The 15,924-nt window shown below is 38.9% G+C and overlaps 1 protein-coding gene across 9 annotated transcripts in view; it reads right to left on the bottom strand.

The window, feature by feature from the left end:
- AOPEP (aminopeptidase O (putative)) overlaps positions 1-14,780 on the bottom strand; it is a 185,219-nt gene extending 170,439 nt beyond the window's left edge. For 4 of the 9 annotated variants that reach the window (XM_039567087.1, XM_039567086.1, XM_039567088.1 and 1 more), the window contains exons 1-2: positions 14,620-14,780; positions 4,234-5,187 (exon numbers count right to left, since the gene is read on the bottom strand). In XM_039567087.1, the coding sequence (XP_039423021.1) occupies positions 4,234-5,039 (806 nt within the window). In that variant the 5' untranslated portion in view covers positions 5,040-5,187; positions 14,620-14,780. Of the gene's footprint in view, positions 1-4,233; positions 5,188-10,714; positions 10,736-14,619 lie in introns of those variants that run through there. The other 5 variants (XM_039567085.1, XM_039567081.1, XM_039567084.1 and 2 more) reach the window with 3 other exon arrangements.
- Positions 14,781-15,924: the final 1,144 nt, after the last annotated feature.

The following is a 15,924-nucleotide window of genomic DNA, read 5'->3' on the forward strand; positions in this document are numbered from 1 at the left end:
GTATCTTGTGATGATGCCACTGCAGGGCTTCACCAATACCTGTGATACCTCCCTGCTATCATCCAGTAGTGCTTTCACTATCATTAATCCAATCTCCTGGATTAGCAACCTGGAAGCTCATGCAAATTCAGCACTAGATCTGGTTCTGAGTCTTCCTTAGTCCAAGCCTCAATAAATCCTGATATTTTTACATTTAATCTTACAGGTACTGCACCCTAGCTCACCTGTCTTTGGGAATCTCAATCACAGGAAATATAATACAAAGAATGAATTTCTTTCCTATCAACTTCAGCCTCCTTGCTTCTCACATAGCAATCTTCCTTGTAGTATTGCTCTTTTTGCGGTTTCTCTAACCTGCTCCCTGGCAGAACCTCTCTGTCTAGTAACCTTTTCCAATTTCAGCTGCAGTATTTCATGCCAGTCAATTTCTTACTACCCACTTAGCTACAGCTGGGAAGGTAGCAAGGCCTTTCACTAACTCCTTCTGTCTTGCTGGTGGATGGACTTAATGATTCCTGGTTTACTTATTTTTTTGCATTTTTTAGTTTTATCTTAATTCCTATTACTTGCATAACAACACCACTTATCTTAAGGGAAAAAAAGCTATTTTTTCAATTATAAATTATATAAAAAACCCACAGTCAATAGGTTTCTCCAGTAAAAGAAAGAAAATCTTGAAAGCATCACTTCACTACACTGAATTTTTTAAAACCTATGATATTTAAAGTTAAATATTATGGGAGCAAAACAGATTATTTTGTGAACACTTGAGGCTAAAAATATTCTGATCAGTATCTTTCACCACTTAAGTTTAAAAATCAAAACACTTTAGAAAGTAGGAGACAAGTTGTTAGGGCAAAACTGATTTTGCAATGGCTAAGATATTAGCATCTTATTTACTCTCCTCCAACCTGCTTTTCCTTTCAAGCTATTCCTTCTCTAAAGCCAACTTCAAACTATACAGAGAAAAAGAACTTGGAAATACTGACAGTCACAGATGAAATATATTCTGAAGATATTTCTGCCCTCTTGTCTTGTCATTGCTATCTGTGCTATTAGATCCAGAGCTGTCCTTGGCACAATCAAGTTACTGTGGCTTAACTAATAGCAGGCCAGCTGATCTTCCAGCAAAACAGGGATGAAAGGTGCAATTTAAGAAGGCCTTGAGAAACATGGGCCAGTATTCCCAGTGAACAGCCACCCAGACTACTGGAGAAATCAAGTACTAGTTGTGGTACTGTTTGGTTTTGTCAAAGCAGCAGGGTTTTCTGGCATCTAAATCACACCAACTTTTTTATTCTGCCTTAAAAATTTACATATCTGCAAGGTGCCAGTGATTGTCATCAGATTCCATCAGAGCAGGTATTCTTGCTCACAGTGAGAAATATGGGTATTACTGACTGTTGAAAAAAACCACCCATATTTCCCATTGTCAATAATACCCATATTTCCCATTGTGTTCCTTTTAGTCAGGACAACTAATTCAGAGGAGATAATTTAAAATTTTTACAAATATTTGTTTGTTGCCTTCCACATTTCCAGGAATATCAAATCCATTTATTTTGTACTCAGGGTCTGCCTATTTCTTAAAATTTTTTTTTACTTCTCCATTCTATTCATGCCATTTGTTAGTTTTTAGAAATCACCTCATATCACATGAGTAATCCAACAAACTCCAAACTGCTTCATTAATTGCTCAAATATAACTGTTCAACACTGGGAACAAAATTATACAAAATAATTGTAGAGAATTCCTCACAGTTGAGGGTAGCCTCTTAGGATTTAGTCTGTGATGTACCAGGGTTCTGGACTATCTTATTCTACCAAACCTTGCCTACGAAGAAAACCAAATTCTTTATTTCCTTCCTGAATTTCCAGTTTCCAAGAGCCCAGAACGATGCTTACTCATGCCACTGAAAAACAAACATCTATTTTCATGACACATTTTCTAATTTGTAGTAAATAACTCTACCTTCCAAACTAACCTCAGTAGTATTTTCCAAACAAATCTTACTCTCTTCTCTTTCCCCCTCTATTTATTTTCAGTTAGATTGGCTGCCTAATATGCCTTATTACCCAGATGTACATATTACACACCTGTGTCATCATACCAGAGATGGAAGGAACTAGCATTCAACTTTAGAGAGGTTAAGAGTGTCCCTTTCATCAAGTGTGTTTTGGTAGGCTTCCTGGTCATTCCTTTATACTTCCCCTCCTTCCCTCTTTCCACTAGCACAAGTTAGCTCTGTGGTTGACTTTTTGTTTGGCCCCAAAAGCTCAGACAGGGAAATGCTGAAATTCCATGTATTCCGTTCCTGTACTAAAACCAGAAGTGTACCCTGCTCTGATAACATTTGCATACACATATCTGAACTTGCCTAAACTCATCCTACACAGCTTTGTTTCAGCTGTTTTTTTTGGTGTATTATATATCATTCTTTAAAACAAATAAAATGCAAGCCTTGATAAAATTGTGCATAAGCTAAATTTCAAAACATTGTACTAGTGTTAAATTAGAAGAAACATATAGGAAGTGTACTTTGAGAAGCAGTACTTCGTTATTTACTTTTCTCCAGGGTTGGAACCACAGTATAGACTCCTTTGGCAAAGGATTTGACATCTGTCTAAAAAAGCATCATGTGCATAATTTTGAACAATTTGAAGAATCCTCCTATGGCAACACGATGAGATTTACCATTATGTTTATGGGCTCATCACACATAGAATTTGATTTTAAAAAGATACCAAGAAAGATTCTAATGACTGTGGTATGAAAACTCATTTTCTGACAGGCATTAGTTTTTGGAATACCCTATGCAAACCTGAAAATAAATCAGTTTATACTATTTTTTACCATCAAACTGCTGGATCCATGTCAAGCCTGCTTTTTCTGCTCCATTATTGATCCATAAAATTCCATCCATTTGTGTACAACTGCCATGAAATGTCACTAAAGTAAGAACAATGCTTTGCAATGAAAGGATCATAAGGAGTCAAAACTGTTTGCGATTTAGATGCTTGAAAACATCCAAATGCTCAAAACACACAGACGAGGAGTCCTATACCAGCTGAGTGTTGCTAACATTGTTAGTAGGGCAGGTGGACATAGACACGTGATCACAGGCAACTGCCCTACCTTCACGTGCAGTCAAAATTCAGAATTTTCAGATCTAAGGGTACTATAAGGAGTTATATTTCCTAAACTCATACCAAAAATAACTCCTCAGGGAAAAGGAGGGGAAAGAAATAATGAACATGACTTAGACATTTCTGGACTTGACGGTACTTATAGATTAGTAGCAGAATTCCCCAACCACCACAAATACAATTAAAAGGCCTCATTTTCCTCACCAACACAGATGCTAGTGAGAAGACTTAATTTATATTAGCATAACTGAAATAAAAGGTAACCATGTATCTCTTGTTTGGGAATGAACAGCAAGTATTCAATTAGGTCAAATTTGTTCCTTATCTTCCAACTTTGTTCCTGTTTTTTAGACATCATAAAGAAATAATAGCCATTAAAATCCACCTTTGAACATTGTAATAAAACAATTACAGTTGTAGGAATCAAGAGTGAACTGTAGTTTCCCTTCTATAAAATGCTTATATTGAAGGCTTCTGTAAATACCTATTACTTTTCACTAACACTAGATACAATGCCAGTTCTTCTTTCAGTCTGTAGTCCATTTGCTATCATCAATGTACTTAACATTATAGATGAAGGAGATTTTGAAAGTTGATTATTAGAGACTAAACGGAAAAGACTGCATTTCTAAGCTGATTACAATATTGATAAAGGACTAGTTGTGAAGTAATTCCATTAAATGTTATGTATATTGAACTTCATGCTGTGTAGGCCAGGAAGGAAAAAGAACACAAAGTAATACAGTGAAAATAACCTGTCATTCATACCTTTTCTTACCCTAAATGATAATTCCCTATTCCCTGCACACACTTTTTGAAATACACACAAGTTATTTACTCCCAATCAGAAGGAGCACACACAAACACTAAGACAGGCCTGAGATCTTCAAGTCCATTGGGGCTTCACAAGCAGAGACTTTGTCTGCTCTTCTACCGGACAGCAAAAGGATTCAAACCAAGAATTAAACGAAAACTGTGGAAGAGTGTACTCATCGTCTTCACAGTTGCTCAGCAATTACATGATTCTCCATTCTTGCACCTTTTTAAATTTATTGCATACAAAGTTTTCAGCAAATAGTTACATACCTGCCACTCTGGTCTGTAGTCCATGCAACAGATCTTCCCTCTGGTTTGGTTTTGTACCATATTCTTATTGCATGAGGAAAGTCTGCTGGAGTCTGAATTCCTGATTTCCTTATCTCCAGGCTCCAGGTGCCAGTACTAAACACAAGCTCCCCACAGCCAGGTGCCTGGCTACAGAGAGTAGAATAGTGTAACTGTTCCTTCCAGCGATCCGCAGGTAAAGTCACAAGTTCATGTACAATCTGGTTCCTGAGATTTTCCAGCTCCTGTGAAACACCAGTTAGCTTGGCAGGCCTTATAAGTTTTTCAATGCCTGACACAGCAGCAACATCTACCTCTTCAACCTTTAGCACAGCTAAATCACAGCAATCCAATACCAGCAGAAAATCCTTGTTTCCATGATTCTCTATGTCACAGGGGTCCTTTGAACTAGAAATCCCAGAAGCCTGTTCATTGTTGCTATGGTTACTACTTTCATCAGCAGTAGCTTCTTCTTCTTTACCACTGATAGCAAAATCGTTATATTCCGTTTTAGATGAACAGGTAGGCACATTTATCATAGGAATGTGGCAGGGTTCAGATGCCCTCATTTCACAGGTTTCATCAAACTGTGACTGGCAGCATTCTTTCCCAGCACTGCTGGTTTTCCTGTGTTGGCTCCCAGTCTCCAAGAACAAAACTATGCTGCCTTCAATAACTTTACCTTTAAAATCCACATCCAAGTCCAGTACATAGTGCTTTACAAGCATGTAGCTAGTATTTGCCAGTAAGGGCAAGTCATCCTTCATGGGGTCTAGCTGTGTCTCCATGTTCGTCTATTGGGCAACAGCTTTACAATGCTTTAGACAATTCTCATATATGATGACTCCAGAAGGAGAATATTCAGCCTCCCAATGCCAAAAGCAATTTTGAATAAGATTAGGATATTAAAATTGTAGTTTCTCCACCTCTTGCGTTCTAAAAAAAAGAAAAAAAAAGAAAGGAAATCATCTCACAACCATTTCTGAAATGCACTAATTCTAAAACCCATTTAAAGTCCAGTTGCCTTTATTACAAACAGTGCAGCTAAAGGGTCATTGTATCTCCACAGAATGGCGTCAGGCTAGAATGGCTTCAGGATTTGCTGTCAAGAACCACTGGCTGTATTTTTCAGTTAAGAACGCAAATGAAAGTATTTCTAGACAGGTTTTACAAATCAATAGAAACAACCCTTACCACAGTCAACTTGTATTGACTCTTGACTCTCTTCACTCACAAAAATCCTGCACCGTTTTTTTTTTTAAAGTTGCATTTTTTCAAATGTATCAAAAGATAGTGATATATTTCTACTGGAATTTTAAATAACAAGAGTAAGTATGAATCGCCTCATATGTCTTAAATTTTTAGAGCAATAAATTCCTATATAAAATGCATGTCCACAGATTAATATACTTTCCACATTACAACAACTCTCATATCAGCACTTCTAGTAAATTACAAGAAAATAAGCCAATTTACAAGGAGTGCATTCCAAGTATTCCTTTGAGATTGCTCATGAAGATTTTTTAAATCTATAATTAAATACTTAAGGTATGTAATTACATTTTTGTAGCTGGGAATTCACAACACTCAGAATAGCGCCTTATAGAAAACAAAGTGTCTTTTCACTGGAAAATATGTAAATACCTAGAAAGGCACAAAAATATTAAAATGCACCAATATTTGTTGCAACAATAAGCAGAAGTTTATCACAGAAGCTAAACTGACATTCATTCTCTGTTTTGCTATGACCACTGAGCTAAAATCATGCACTTTTAGCCCACTTAAGTCCTTTTCATCCGCTTTCTAGACAAGGAATAGAAATCAAGAGGATGGAATACAGACAGTTCTCTCCCGGGCATTTCAGTGACACTCATCAGCAGCAGCCGGGCCTGCTTCTAAGTGCCTTAAGAGAACAGATACTCCATTGAGACATTATTTCACAGTTTTACACCTCATCATAGACTTCACCATCCAAAGCCAATTTTTGTGTAGACCTCAAAGTCAGCACAGACAAGCACCCAGACTCCCCCAAGACTTGTTATATGTTTTATAGGAATCCAGGCCATGCTATCAAGCTACTACCTCTAAGTGAAACACTTGGCAAGAAATTGTCTATACAGATCCCTAAATTAGTTTCACAAAAGCACAAAAACATAGCAAGTATCTCCCTACCTCAATGGCTTTCTAGTAGTCAAAAACAACTCTTACAGGGCTCTCTTCGAAGACAAACTGAGAAAAATCCTCCTTTCAATTTTTAACAATCTTACAGTATTTCTGCAACCATACCAGGGAACAAGCTCACATCAGAAGGTTCTCTTTCACTGAAATAGCTCAGTAAATTCAGGCAACATGAGCAATGTATCTGTGATGTCTGTGTGTTACACTGTGGACTGAACTTGATGTTATCTGGATTTTTTTTCTGAATACCAAAATCTCATGACTGCTAGCAGGTCAGGTAATTATTGGTGATAGAGAAAAGAAATAAAGTGACTTGGTGGGGAAAAACCCAACACTGAACTAACATTCAGATTCTGTTTTGCACAAACACATGTTTAATTTGTAAATATGTATAATATAATACTGACATCATCTACAAAATGTGAGTACTATATTATGCACTCAAGCATAGGGAGGAGAGGCCAGCCTTGGGATGAGGCAATTAGGGAAGGTTACCTGCTATACCCCAGTACCTGACTGGGTGTGTACAGAAAATGTAGGCAGCCTCTCCCTAGAGGGCCATGGAGAAAAGACAAGTAAAAAAACTTCAGCTGTCTTGCCAATACAACTATGCTCCGTGCATTCCAAGGCATTACATTGAGCAAATTTTCTAAAACCGCAGAAATTTATTGTTTTTTGTATTCAATAGAGCTGCTTTTTCTTGTTACTGAACTGAAACACTAAATGAAAAGGGAAGGAGGAAATAAAGAGTAAGAACAGGAATATACCATTTTAAGTATAAGAATACCAAAATATACTCCCAGGGAACAGTGTTCTCCGCATTTGCAATAGAAGACCACTATAGAAGATCTTTTCTTTAAGCCACTTTAAATAACAATAATAATCTTCAGCCACAGAATTTCACAATATTTACCAAAATAAACCAAAAGGACTTAAACATAAGATTAGTTAAGTTTTCTGGCACATACATAAAATATTCATACAAAACACTTGTTAACATTAAAAACAGCACTACAGTCAAAGTGTGCTTTCATTATTTTCTCTACAGATATTAATCTACCCTAATTGAAAAGGGTTTCTGCAATGATATTCCAGAGGACTTAGTGTGCCCTCTTGTGTGCAGGTAATGTTACCCCTCTGTGCAGTAAATCAGCTGAGCACATACGCAATAAAATTCACTCTAAAATTACAAGTCATTATAAAATATGAACAACATACACTGCCTTTAAACTATTCTTTTTACAACTTCAGACTCACATCAACCCAAAATTTTTATAAGTATAATCAGTGCTAACACAATGTATTTTCCAGATTTCTTTTTTAAAGCAAATATTAATAGAGCTGCAAAACAGTTGTGCATTTTAATCCTGCTTTATTTAACCTGCTTAATAAGCAAGAAACTTAATGGTAAAAGGATGTACTTCTTGAAAACACACAGCATTTACAGGGGAGAAAAATAAAAAAAAAAACAAAACGCCAGTAATAAGGTTATCCAGAATTTAGAACAATTGAGTAGAAATAATAATACATACATGGTGATAGTCACCTAATTAAGAGATAGAAATATAATTTAGTGTTTCATTTGGGCTCAAAGTCATGTTACATAAAAATTAACTTGACATGAAATTAACAGATGGATTGTCTTGAACAGCACTGCTAATTTTAGGACATTCAAATACATAGATAAATGCTTGTGTCCCAGACAAGACGGGTATCTACCCCAACTTCAGGCTCTGGTTGGCTTATCAAATATTGGATTTTAGCCACCTCGGGAAATTATCCATTTTATTCAAGAAGAAAAGACAAGAATTAACCATTTATTTGGATGCTGAAATAGATAGTGGACACTTAAATAGACAGCCTTTTTATTATCAAGAAAAAAAGTCAAAGATCAGGGCACTGAATGACCACACACACAACCTCTGTAGCAATGAAACAACACAGGAATCACATTAAAGCAAACCTGAAACAAAGCCAAGTGGAAAAAAAAATGCAAGCAAAAAATGATAAAGGAAGGATGCACTTAGGCAAAAGAGGAGAATAAAAATTACAACAGAAAGTAGTATCAGAGTTAAAAGGTGTATATAAAATGACTTTTTAAAAGAAAATCTTAAAAGGACCATTCTCAAAACACATAACTGAACAGGACAAAATTATTTATATGTATATATATTGTTACATTTATTTAAAGTCTAGGTATCTGTACATTTGCTTTCAATCAGTAATGCTAGTTCAACAATGTTGTAAAAAAACATTCTGATCCTTTGTTCGAAATTCAGCATCTACACATAGCCTGTCCCTCATTGGTCCAATGTGACTAAACCACTGAGATGATATGCAGAAAATGTATGTGTGTACTCACAGAAGGAAAAAGTTGTAATGACAGGTACTAGAGATCGGTGAGGAGAAAAAAGGTAGCTGTGCAACTATCAAATATGTAAACTCCATGCTCTTCTTTGTTTAGACTGTGATGTCTTTTCATAAATATGTGATAATTTGGGGAGTTTAACTGAACAGGCTGTAAATATTACTTAATTTACCATTTGATTCCAACTGCATTTGAATAAATAAAACTTTATGGTGTCTTTTCTTCAACCAAGTCTTCCCAAAAATGTAAACAAATCATAATATTATTATCTCTCCAACATGATTACTACTGCAGGTACTATAGTACAGCCCATCAAAATCCTAAGCAGAATCAATAGGACCTGCAGTGGTATGCAAATTTACCAGTCAAGCCTAGGTAAACAAAGGAAGTATTCTTTCCTACAAAGGACTCTTTCCTACATTTTTTGTGACAAATTGAGTACAGATTGACAAGGAGCGTAAAAAACTTAACTCCCAAACTTATGTACAATCATAGAACTAATTCAGTCTAGAGTTTGTCATTCATTCTGGATTTCTTCTCATTTTTCCTTAACAGGTTAAGAGAACAAACTCTAGTCATGCTGTTGATATAATACAAGAGACATGCTACCTCACCTTCTGAAGCAATATCCTTGCTGTACACCTTGGAAGTTCTCTGCACATCTTCAAGCTTTGTGTATGCAAACAGTACATCTTTTACTACTGCTTCATAAATACACTGTTCTGAGAAATACTCTTTGGATTTGGTATGATAAGTTCTTCATCATCTTACACATATATCAAGGTACTGGCATCACAGAAAAGAAACATTATTTTTGCATCTTTTTTTGAGATACTTCTCTTATTCAACATTGTCTTCTGTAGTATTTTTTGCTGTATTATACCCATAATATGAGTATTTAATTTCTGGGCAAGTAATGCATTTCACCTTTAGAAAAGGAGGTTCACTAGCTGAATTCTAGGCATGAAAAAAAAAGTACTAGAAATTGCAAAGCTACTACAGAGTCCTGGCAATCATTTCACAAACAGTAGTTCATGTCATACTCCTTCCACACACAGAGATGTAAAAAATTACTAGTATATTTTAAAAATAGACCTTACATTCAATCCATCTTTCTTATCAAATGTACTTTATAAGTAATAAAATTACAGGGCAAGCTGACTATTTAGTTTTATGTTTTAATATTTTAGAAGACAGATGTTCGCAAAAGAAAAAACAATAACAGCAGATGGTGGCCAACATTAACAGAGTCAGTCCTGATCACCAGCACATAACAGAGTTGCATAAAAGACACAAAGAATGGGAAACAGGAGAGAAATTATCCTTCGGGGAATTATATTTGTATAACATTGTTTTTCCACTCAATACAAAAATGCAGGTGCTCTGGGGTTCAGTCTGGACCGGGCGTAGACGAAGACAGACGGTGACGAGAGATCTCTATAGTCAGATCTTGGAACATGCGGTTTATTGCAAAGGGCGTGGGTATAGGGGCACTGCTTAGAGCTGCCAGACTCAGCTCGGAGCAGGCCCAGGAGAGCAAGAGAGTAAGCGAGTAAGTAAAGAGAGAGAGAGAGCAAGAGAGGAATGAGAGTGAAGAAGAAGTAGAGAGTGTAGTAAGAGTAAGAGTAAGAGTGTGAGTAAGAGTGTCTGAAGTCCTGGTTACAATACAATAAATCATCTTCTGTACTGAATATTCTAATTGTCACTAACCAATCTAATACAAGATACAAATCCTATAGCATTTACATACAGCCTATAAGAGTTCTTATATTACCATAGAGTATTACATCTTAACTTCTAAAAACTACTCTTTGGACCCCTTCTGCTGAGCTAGTAGGGTCCGCTCTGACCCTTGGACCTGCCTGCAAGCAGAGGGTATTGTTCAATCAAGAGGGGATTACCTTCAGTCGGCCATACCATTGTTTTCCAGTTGTTCAGTAACTAAGACTTGGTATTTCAAAAGTGGCTTTCATTTCGATGTCGCCTGTAGTTTTCATATTCCCAAAATCTTTTGTCAGGCAATCATATTTATAAGGCTTTCCTGTTTCATCTTCCCCAACACAAAAAGAATCAGCCCGAGTTAGAATCACAGGTCTCTGAAAGCAAATACGAGAAAAAAAGTTTCCAGGCAACATAAAATACAGTTGCAAAGTAGACAAGATTAAGCTTCCTAGAAATATCTATTTAAAAAAAAAGTTTCTTTTCGATAGGCAATACACTGTAACTCATAGTCTTGGGTTTTACAGTTAAGAGGAAAAAGGAAATAAAGAGATAGGGAAGAACTTGGAAATATAATTCTGTCCAGTGAAAGTTGATGAAAAAAACCCCACGGACAGCCAAACTACCCAGAACACCCATTTTAAATCATGAACTAGGAAGAGGAGGAGAAGAATTGCTATACAAAGGAGTCTAGTTAAACTTGTAAACAGCACATTAAAAACGAGAGTTATCAATTATGATACCAGATATTGATAGCTCATTATTCCAAGAAGCTGTTATTTTGAATGCTAATAGCTAATTACTCCAGTCTAACTCCACTCTAACAGCAATAATCCAGATGAGAAAATTGGAAAACCCTCTGAACTTGCTGAAATGTCCATCAGAGGCACTACTAGGTGGAAGCAAGTTAAAGGCTTACAAACTTAAACCCAAACAAACCAACCTTGAAAAACAGAAGATATGTGGTCATTAGAGATTACTTCATAATACAGTGTCAGAAGCTAGAAATGCAGTATCAAGAATGCACTGAATCATCTACTCCCTTTCCAAGCACACACTTAATTTCACTGCACTCCTGCTACATCAGCCAGTGAAGGATGGTCTTACATGTGACACTGTCATGGCTTACACGACTGTGAAAGGCAGGTGCAAAATGCAGTTGCCTAAGATAGTCCCACATCTTGTCATGAAGACATATGCCAAACATGAAGCATACACAAAGTACCTCTTGTTTCAGAGCACAACTACAGCTGTTTCTTTTCATGCATTTCCAAAATCTTAGAAAACAAAAATGAATGAAAGAGAGGGGTGTACAAGAGAAGATCAAAAGAACTGGTCTCCAACCAATCCAAGCAGTTACAGCTCTGTACTTCACATCTGCCAAGCCCTGAAAAACTCCAACTTAGAGTTGTTGCAAATATTTGAATACATTAACCAGTTAATGCCTTACAAACTGTATCACTATTTTTTATCGCGCAAAATCAGAGTTGCACAAACTCACACACAAATGCTGATACAAGTCGCAGACATTAATCCCTAAGATGGTGCCCATTTCTATCTCAGCTTTTCTGTTTTTCACACAGCACACAAACTCACACCCTGAAATAACAGTCCATTAGAATAACTCAGTAGAAATGTATGCAAATTGAGTTTTCTAGCAAACTAAGGACGGTCAGACGAACCCTACCAATTTATGCTAAGTCTGCTTGAAGATATTTCTCCCAGCAGCTGATTCTGCCAGAAACATCTGCTTTGATCAACAGTCAACAGAGATAGCTATTTCCATGCACAGTCACTCGAGCACACAGCCTGGCATACGCACCCGAGCTGGTAATGTAAGCTAATATCCTCACCCACAGACAAGGATCTCTGAAGTACAGAGACCAACTTGTTTGTGTTACATACGCACTGTATTCTTCAAAAGGCGTAGAAGAATTTCAGTGACACAGACTTTTCCTACATGCCACTGGCCAATATCCAGACAGATTTAAACACCAGCTCTTTACCAGGGAAATAAAGCCATGTTTGGACTCTCTTCACCTTCAGCTAAGTATGATTTCCTTCATCTAAGGAAAAAAGCTAATTCAATCGCTTTCAACAAGCAGGTGTTAGAATTAAAGCTATACTGCTCTCTACTTAGCATTTAAAGAAATTTAAAAATGAAAAGAAGTGTGTTTGTATAAACATTCCTTTTAATAATTGTAAGAGATTTATAACTAATTCCCTTTAAACTGCTTTCAAGGCAGCTTCTTCCAAATACAGGTTTATACATTCTTGACACAATATAAGACACTAAGATCTTCCTAAGAACTTAGTTTTCAACACCAGCATCAACAGTAATTTTACTCTTTAAATATCAAGTAATATATATACATTATTTTTGGAAATTACAGACTTTTTTCCCCCACACACATAACACAAATATGTAAGACATCTTAAGCCTTTTTATGGCAAGAATGGGTTCTATAGATGAAAGTAAAGCTTAAACAAACTAACAGAAACATTTACTAATGTTAAACTACCATAAAACAATCCACAGAAGAGGGCTCACTCTGCGTCACAAGAGGAACAGCACATTTTGTAATGAGGCTTTGATGTGAAAATTGATTCAATCACTGATATCCCTTGATAAAACAATTGGTACCATTCCAGAAGCCTCCCTTTAAGTCTGAAAACTATAGAAATAATGAGCATAATGGAAGACCTTCTTTACCAACTACAGCAGCAAGTTAGCAGCAAGGGAAATTTATTTCTATGAGCTGAAATTATAAACCAAGAGAGAAAACTCCATCTTTCAGCTTAAATAAGAAGGAAAATACCAAAAAAAAAAAAAAAAAGTCCCTTTCTGCCCCCAAAATATTAATTCCCAAAGAAAAACACCCAAGACTGAAAAAGAAGCATAATTTAAAATTAGTAAAGGAGCTAGAAAGAGTGTCCTGATACTCCCCTTAACCTATCTTTACTCCATTGGCAATTATTTGTATTGCCAAATGACCAAATACCTAAAATAATTAAAGAGAGGCCAAATACATCTTTTACAAGTTTCTGCCCACAAATTTACCATGTTTATGAAAATTAAACAAAACAACAATCCCACAAAAACAAAACAAGCCCCACGACCAACATTTGTGTAAGGATAGAATTTTCTGGTTTTTATTTTACATAATGATTTCAAGGTGGACATGAGCCTGGGTAATTTGTTATACCTAACCCTGCTTGAACTGGGGCATGGGACTAGATGATCTTCAGCGGTCCCTCCAAAGAGCGTGATTCTACAGAGATGCTGAACAGCATTAAAGAGGCACAGAACCACCTTGGATTTTATTTCCACTCAAAATACACGAGGAAAGGTTGTGTGTGACTGACTTTCAGGACAGGGAGCATGCATGTCAGATAATATTCATACATAGCAAGCACCGAAATAAAACGTGTGCTGAAACAGAATCACTTTTCAACTTAATGCAGCTGTCGTTAATGAATACCACCTACAACGTCAAAGAACTAAATCTTTAAGACTGGAATCAGAAAAAGAGTCTTCTCTTTCCAATGTTGACATTGTCAGTCCACCTCAGTCATTTAACTTGACCTCTGCAAACCTAAGCATTACCCTGAGTAAAAGACCTAAACTAACTAAACTGAAATCCTCAGATGAATTACACAACACCTTTTATTAAGATAAGAGCTTCACCTACATGTTTCCAGTGCTGAAGAGGCCAAAGAGTGGAAGAGCTCATTAATGAGCTTTGGGAGGGTCGAACACAACCATGTTTAAAGTTGTTTCAGGACACCAGAAGCCCACAAGAGGGCCATTGACCCAAGCTGTGTGAAAAAGGCCAGCAGAGATTGCCGCCTGCACAACCCTACTGCTTTGCATTCTGCCCCCTCCACTGCTCCCTACGCTCCGGCTGCAGCCATTTAGTTTACAAGGAAAGGCAGGGACGGAAAGTTTTGTCACTTCCAGCAGCGCCTCCCTCGCACGAGGCTCGGCGGAGCGGCGGGAAGCGCTGCGGGACAGGGATGCCAGCCCGTCTGGCCCGAGCGCGGCGGGGCCCGGCCGGAAGCACGGGGATGGGGGGTGCGACGGACAAGGAAGGAACACTTACAGCGGCGGCCACTGCCCCGCCGGCGTGCCGGCTCCCGGGCGTGTGCGGGGACACAGGGGGACACGCCGTCCCTTGCCGGTACCCGCCAGGCGCCCAAGCTGCTGCTCCTTCTGCGGTTGTTGCCGCCGCCGCCGCCGCCCCCGCCCGGCGCCGCGCCGCCTTCGCCCGCCCGCCGGCCGCCTTTCCCCGCCGCGGCGCCCCGCCGATGAGCTCATCCGCCCGGCCCCACCCCCGCCGCGCCCCGCCCGCCGCCGCCTCCGTCGGGCTCGTGCCGTCCGCAGCCCCCGGAGCGAGTTCCTGCCGGGCGCGGTGCGGGTATCCAAGCGTAACACGCCTGCTGTCAGCAGAGCTGGCCTCGCCGCGCCAGCTAGAGGTTGATTTGGTGGATGACAAGTTGCCCATCAGCCAGCAGTGCCCCTGTGGCCAGGAGGGCCAATGATATCCTGGGGTGCATCGGGCAGAGTGTAGCCGGAAGGTTGAGGGAGGTGATGCTGTCCCTCTACTCGGCCCTGCTGAGGCCACATCCAGAGTGCTGTGTCCAGTTCTGGGCTCTTCAGTAAAAGAGAGACAAGGAGCTCCCGAAGAGGGTCCAGTGAAGGGCCACAAAGACAATTTGGGGTCTGGACCATCTCTCGTATGAGCAGAGACTGCAGGAGCTGGGCCTTTTTTGTCTGGAGAAGAGAAGACTGAGAGGGGATCTCAGCAATACTTACAAATATCTCAAAGGTGGGTGCCAAGAGGGTGGTCCCAGACTCTTTTCAGTGGTGCCCAGCAACAGGAAGAGGACCAATGGCCATAAGCGTAAGAAATTTCATCTCAACGTAAGGAAGAACTTCTTTTACACTAGAGGTGGCCGAGCACTGGAACAGGCTGTGCGGGAGATCAGTGGGGTCTCTCTGGAGATATTCAAAAACCACATGGATGTGCTCCTATGTAACCTGCTGTAAGTGACCCTACCTGGGTGGGGGAGTTGGACTGGATGGTCTCCAGAGGTCCCTTCCAACCCTAGCTGTTTTGTGATTCTGTGAATTTCCAGCTCCCAGGGTGTGGGGGAAGAGAGGCAGGGCAGGGACTGTGCTGCTGCGGTTGCTGGTGGTAGTGTCCAGTGTCAGGATTGTCCAGCCACTCGTACCAGCCCTGGTGGGCACGTTGAGATAGCTGCATGAAGAGACATGCTTTTTGTTTGCACACTGAGGTGGGGCCCTGTCATTGATCTGCAAGGCAGCCAAAATCCTAGTAGCCTCTGCTTAGAGCATAAATAAAAGCGTTTAGTTTTACGTCATAGGTGTGATTAGATACTTCATT

This window comes from Corvus cornix, chromosome Z (genome assembly GCF_000738735.6).
Source record: "Corvus cornix cornix isolate S_Up_H32 chromosome Z, ASM73873v5, whole genome shotgun sequence".
Taxonomy (NCBI): domain Eukaryota; kingdom Metazoa; phylum Chordata; class Aves; order Passeriformes; family Corvidae; genus Corvus; species Corvus cornix.